The 6,791-nt window shown below is 38.6% G+C and overlaps 1 protein-coding gene across 1 annotated transcript; it reads right to left on the reverse strand.

The window, feature by feature from the left end:
- Positions 1-949: 949 nt before the first annotated feature.
- LOC147828853 (olfactory receptor 8H1-like) lies at positions 950-1,360 on the reverse strand. The gene has a single exon (XM_087207867.1). It carries the CDS (start codon positions 1,358-1,360, stop codon positions 950-952), a length of 411 nt encoding a protein of 136 aa, XP_087063993.1.
- Between the last annotated feature and the right edge of the window lie 5,431 nt (positions 1,361-6,791).

A 6,791-nucleotide genomic window follows, 5' to 3' on the forward strand; every position in this document is an offset into this window, starting at 1 on the left:
CTCTTTTATATATAATCATCATTTCTAAATTCTCTTCAACATTAAGATATACCTCTTCCCTATAACTTAATTCTACTTCAACATATTACATAATCCTAAAGTGGGAACTGCTGTCTTATTGTTTTAGCAGTGTGTTAGTTTGTAAATTAAATCGAGTAAAAGAAATTTGTAAATCATAAAGGAACACTATTCAGAAATATGCAGTGTTTATAATGTCAAAATATTATAGGATTGCAAGCATTCTGGTGATAATGGTCAAAATTTATTTTACTGTCCTAAAAGTTTTATGTCTGTCTACTCATGAGAGAGACATGGAAGTATTATATATCATGCATGTGCACATATAGAACCTTATTATTTCAGTGAATTAGTGTTTGTCAAATTCTAGAGAAGCACCAGATGTAGAATCTAAATGCAATAATCTTCACATAAAAGCAATATCTCCAAACTTTGCTGCTGAAAATCACTATAAACTGACAAATGAAAAATTAATTGATTTTTGATCCTAAAATTATTTTAAAATTGAGGTTTGGAGAAATACTATATTGATATAGTTTATAAGATTACATAAATTTTCACTTATTGCATAAAACTTTTCTTAATAGGGCCTATTTTTTTACACTTAGATTTAATTCTTAATTGATGACTCCAAAATGTAATATGAATTTGTAAGTACCTGTCTCTCAAAACATCCAAGATCATGTTTGTTAAGTAAAGAGCAGCTGGAAAAGGGGTAAATATTTAATTTTTTTATAATGAGACCAAAGAATTTCTTAGAAAAAAGACAAGGGGAAAGTGTAAATGCCTAGCGTTATTGTTATTTTAATTGCCTAGAACCCACTCTCTCCTTCAGGACTCTAACAGCAGCACTTTTCACTTCTTTGTTTCTGAGACTGTAAATGAGAGGGTTCAGCATGGGGATCACAATCATGTAAAACACAGAAGCCACCTAATCCTTTCCCAAGGAGTAGGATGTCTTTGGTTTTAGATAAGTAAAGATCATACTGCTGTAGAAGATGGTGACTCCCAGGACATGGGAGGCACAGGTGGAGAAGGCTTTTTTCTTTCCAGCAGTGGAATTAATTGTCAGGATAGTGGAGAAGATGGAGACATAGGATCCAGATATGATGATGAGGGACAGTACTGAATTGGATCCAGCAAAAATGAATATAATGATTTCAACCTCATAAATGTCACTGCAGGACAGGGCTAAAATAGGCGATGAGTCACAGAAAAAGTGCTGGATGACACTGGAGTTGCAGAAGTGCACTTTGCTCATGAAAACTGCAACAACAGTGGAATCCACAAACCCAACAACATAGGAGCCAGCACGCAGGGCATGGCACAGTCCTCTGGCCATAATGACTACATAGTGCAAGGGGTTTCAGATAGCTACGTAGCGATCATAAGCCATTGAGGAGAGAAGAAAACATTCAGCAGCAACAAAAACTATAAAAAAGTACATCTGAGTAAAGCAGCCCAGGAAGGAGATGCTCTTGGTGGAAGTCAGTAAGCTCTGTAAGGTTTTAGGGGTGATGACACTTGAGTAGCTGAGGTCGAGAAATGACAGGTGCATGAGAAAAAGTACATGGGGGTGTGAAGCTGGCCATCCATGCGAATAATCAGTATCATCCCTGCATTCCCAAGCACTGTGATCAAGTAAATCAGGAGAAAGAGCACAGAGAGGACCAGCTGTGACTCTGCATAGTCCGTCAACCCCATGAGGATGAAGCCAGGCACATTGGTGGAGGTCCATCTACTCATGGTGTCCTGCTGCACTTATCTGTTGAATAATAAATTTTAATAATTACCTTGTCCCCAAAAATACTTTTAGTTATATGAATTTCTCAGTATATTTCATAGTCTTCCAAATGAAAACATTTTGTGAAGCAGAGTGAAAAAAATACAATACCCATGAATAGATATTGCTATAAAATGCTATTTGTTTCTGATACATAAAAGGGTTACATCCTGTTTTTGGCATGAAACTCATGTTATTCTAAACTATTTTCATTATTAACATGCTCCATTCTCAGGAAAATATTAGACCACAAGGACTTTTATCCACATCGTTAACTTTAGAAAATGAGAACAGAGATTATTTATTTAAAGAACAGAAATTGTATATAGCCACTGATGACCTAAATATTTTTACTTCTGATAACAGACTTAAAATACTCTGTTCCTGATAGGGACTTGCTTTACCAATTCTGAATGAGGATACATAATTGAACATGCTAAAAACCATTTTTATTTTATTATTCACTGTACTTTTATTTGAAATGACTCATTATACTAATTAAGGTAATTTCTGTCTGGGTAATTAGATGATTCATATGAATAATAAATTCCTGTAGATATAATTTCATAGAAAACAAAATTAATCTTTAAACTTTTGGATTTTTAAAAATAGCATGCATCTCCAGCTCCCCATGGCCAAACGCAGGAATCCTCTTCCTGTCCTCACTCAAATGACTGCACAGAGAATTAATGCTCAGTCTCAGAAACATCATCACTATCTGAGAAGAACATTCATATACCACCCCAGGAGGTCAAGGTCTGCTTTAACTTGGAAAAGGGAGGCAGGGAGCTTAGAGTCACCTTGACATAAAAGTCTTGGCAGAAATTAACACAGGGAGACAGAGATTTGTGGGGAGCAGAGGTTCCTGTCTCTCCTGTGGAGTAAATAAACCCTTTTCTTTCCACCAAAATAATTTGTCCCCATTTTTTTTAGGCAGCCAGAGGTGATATGGACTTTCAAATCTGTTAACAATGTATTTTTGAACTTGCCCATTCAAAAATCAATTATCCTAAAAACATTAGTTTTTTAGAATATACACATTGCTATTATACATTTATTTCACAAACTCTATATTTGTTTTTCTGCAAATCTTAACATTACTTATGGTGAGACACAAGTGATGTGTGTGTTCATATATTTTTATAAAACCCCCTTTATTTTATCTAGTAGAATCCCTTCCTGTTCTCAGAATGATACTTACTGTGCACCAAAGTTGCTGAAAAAATTGTCTTATAAAGTAGTCTGTATAGAAGTTTGTGAAGCAAAAAATATTCTCAGAAATAAAATAAAAAAACATGGAGTGAATTGAAAACTACTGTAATCTGTTTGCTTTTCTAGGGGTAATTTGTCTTTATGTTGTTCTGCATTCATATGTTTTCCTGAGGAAAACTGTATCACCCTAGAAATTTTGTTCAAGACTTGATCAGATGGAAAGGTTACCCCAAAGTTACCTCTGAAAAGAGTCTGAGGAAGACCTGTGAATGGAAACAGACCAGTGTGTGCCTCTCCTTCCAGTCCACCTCATATACTGTGCATTCAGAACACTGGAGCATTTGCTCATCCTCAGGCAGCAATTTCCAGGGAAGATTCCTTGGCCTGATTCCAAGGACAAAAGTTCAAATATTTAATGAGCACTAGAATTTGTCTTTTCCCTTAGAAGTCCCACATTTAGAACATAAACACCTCACCTCCTCATGTGATACTCCAAGTTTCTGCAGAACTTCATTTATTTACTTCTTAAATAGACACATAGTTATATAAACTTGCTAAGAATGATGTTTACATTTGTGCAATTAATGAGAATTTTTTTGAGTAGCAATTTAGAGAAGAAATTTCCTGAGTCTTACTTTCTTTACAATTGACATTATGAAGGATGTAACAATAAAATTTTTCAGCTGGAAATGTTTTATAATTAAGTGAATGACTTGGCCATAGTCATAATGCATATTCATTAAAAACAAGTAGGAAACATTAAAAGAAAAAAATAAAGAAATTCTTTGTTTCAATTTATTTATATAATATTAATTTTCTTCAGACCTTTTTCTTTAGTGAGAAAAAGCTAATTTGGATATGTACTTTTAAGTTTGCCTAATTATTTTACTACAGTGCATTGAGTATTTTATCCTAATTTTTTGACTCAATATATTTTGTCAGACTGGGTATGTTAGTCTGTTACTAAGGAGACTCCTCCAAGTCTCATGCATTGGACAGGACTTCAATCTTCACTAACAGAACTGAGAAGACAAATAGGCATCCACAGGCCCCACAGGAATGGGGCACAACCTACATTCTGGTTTGTCTGGCTGGCTGATTATCTACAGGATACATTCATGTAATATATTTTATCATTTTAGTGTACCTGAGCTTTCTATTTTATAAAGAAAAATAAGCAGAAAGACATAACTAGTCCAGATACTGTCATAAAATTGGTAGCTATTGGTAGGAAAATACGTGTATTGTTATATATAATCATGTAAGATGTTGTCTTGAGAAGAATAATGAGAAATTAAAACATAATAGAAAAGCTGAAATATTTTATTATGGGTTAAGGAAGAGTTAAGATTAGGGTCTTTTGCCGGGGATTTAGCTCACTCAGTGGTTTTGCTGCCTGCTGCACAAGCGTAAGGACCTGAGTTCAATCCCTGGTACCAAAAAAAAAAAAAAAGATTAGGGTCTTTTTGCAGAACTTTTCTGTGAGGTTGAATTCTTACCACTGCTTTATGAAGACAGAGTAATCATCAGTAATGTCAATATCTAAAGAAAAAATCATTCATCAACATATAATTTATAATTTGTTGGAGAAACTCTCCAATGTTTTTCCTAATTTATGATCAGAAAGCAAGAGGGAGGAAGTAGGTGGGATGGGCTGGGGTGGAAAGGCCTTAATAAGAGCATTTACATATAAGAATAAAAGAGGGAGGGAGGGGAAATTCAGTAGGTATGGGAGGAGGAGGAAGAAAGAAAAGAAAGGAGGGGAATATCAATGAAAAGGGAAAGTAGGGGAGAGTTTATCCAGTTGAAGAATTGGCAGATACCTGTGTGCTAGAATGTTAGAAAGCCTGTGAAACAACCCTGGCAGGAGAGAACCTAACAAAACAAGGTAAGACCCTATAGCAGCAAAAGCAATAACCTTAATTTTTACACAGTTACACACACACACACACACACACACACACACACACACACACACACACACACGGTGATTCAGGCTCCTTGTGGGGGTATCCAGAGTGGAGATCAGTATTTCCTGTAGAATTCCACTGTGGGACAAGGCCTAATAGAATGAGCAAAGTGGAAATCATATTGTCTTTCCCGGTGTTTCCTTCTCACCCTCTGTCCAGGTGTGAGAGGCCATTTCCTGCAGTTTGGAGCTGAGCTCCATCCTCTTTGGTGACCTCTGTCCTCTGTAAGGTTTGCCCTTGGGGAGCCTGGACCACAGATGCCCTCATGCCCTTTGCTGTTGGGAGCCAGGGTGAAGGGAAAATGAGGTGTCTGGATACTTTATGTGCAGGTCATTACCATGGCCCCAGTGCCTCAGTTCCCAGGCCTGGCTCACAGAAGCTTGGATGGCCAGTGTCTATGTGCTGTCCTGGTTACTCTTGACAGCCTAGAGCAGATCAGAGGGCCTGGGGCTTCAGTGTCTTCACTGAGAGAAGGAGCTGCACAGCCACTGCCTTCCACACCTCTCTGCAGCCCTGCTCCCAGCTTCAGATCCCACCTCCCACAAATCCTCCTGTGCCTGTGCTCTGGCCATTAGCAGTGTTTAGAGCTCCTTGTTTTCTATATCCTGGCCTTTTTTGTTCTACTGTTTCCCTTCAGTAGGCTGAATGTGCTCACCACCAGCAGGGCTCATGCTTCCTGTCTCACTCCATGGGGAATTTCCCACCCTGGTGTCTGCTCTCCAGTCAGCCAGTCATGAGGCCCTTTTCCTCAGTCCATTGATTTTACTCTTTTGCATACCACCTACCCTTTTTTGGGATCCAACCTAACTCATAAGAAGGTCTCACTCTCTGTCAGGAGAGAACTGGCTGTAACATCCTGAAGACTAGAAAATGTGGGGGTGTCTAATCTCCTACTTCACCTACCAAAATAGAGAAAGTTATTCCAGATACCTCTCAACATGTGTGTTGTCAAAATCCTTCTCCTGCTTATTGTACTTAGGCAGAGGGAGAGGGGCTTCCAAGATGGTGCCAGACCCAAGGCTTTCTCACTGCACAGGGAAATATTGGGAAGCACCACTACCTTCTTATGTGCTAGGCTGCATTCAGGTCTCCTCCTCAGGTCCTATTTCTGGTAGCAAATTTTTACTTGTAATATGGGGATGGTTCTCTCTTGTCAGCATGATAGAGAGAAATTCTCCTCCACATGGAGAAACAATTTATTCTGTGCCTGTAAAGTATGTCAGCTACTCCTCTTTTTAAATACCATATATCAGAGTTTTACCTGATTGCTAGATCTCTCATGTCCCAACCTAGTGACCATGTGGCTCCCCAGTCTCCTCACACAGCTGAGTATCTGCTGGCTTGGATAAATATATTTGAATGCATGACTTCTTTTGTATGAGAAACAACAACATGTAAATAATGTGAAGAGCAAAGAAAAAAGAACAAGACATAGTGGTTCATTTCTGTAATCACCACACATGGCAAACCTAGGCAGGAAGATTGTGGGGGGCCTTGTCCCCCCCCCCCGCTAGTACTCTTGAGTGCCTTTTACGGGCATGTCTAAGCCTGCTGCAAGTCTACCCGGCAACAAGGAAGTAGCCCCAGTACCCTCCCCTTGCTCCCTCCCTCTAGCCCTACAGTATATATGCTGTAGCAGCTTCCGCAATAAACGAGACTTGATCAGAAACCTGTCTTGTCTCCATCTCTCTTGTCCCCTGTCCTTTGTCATTCTCACTCCCCCTCTAGGGTCTCCGTTGACTTACCCGCGGGCTGGGACAGAAGATAACTGAGGTTTCAGGTCAGTCTGGACTACATAATGAGACATT

This window comes from Heterocephalus glaber, unplaced genomic scaffold (assembly GCF_053883595.1).
Source record: "Heterocephalus glaber isolate CG9 unplaced genomic scaffold, H.glaber_assembly_v1.0 deba00000896, whole genome shotgun sequence".
In the NCBI taxonomy this organism is placed as follows: Eukaryota; Metazoa; Chordata; class Mammalia; order Rodentia; family Bathyergidae; genus Heterocephalus; species Heterocephalus glaber.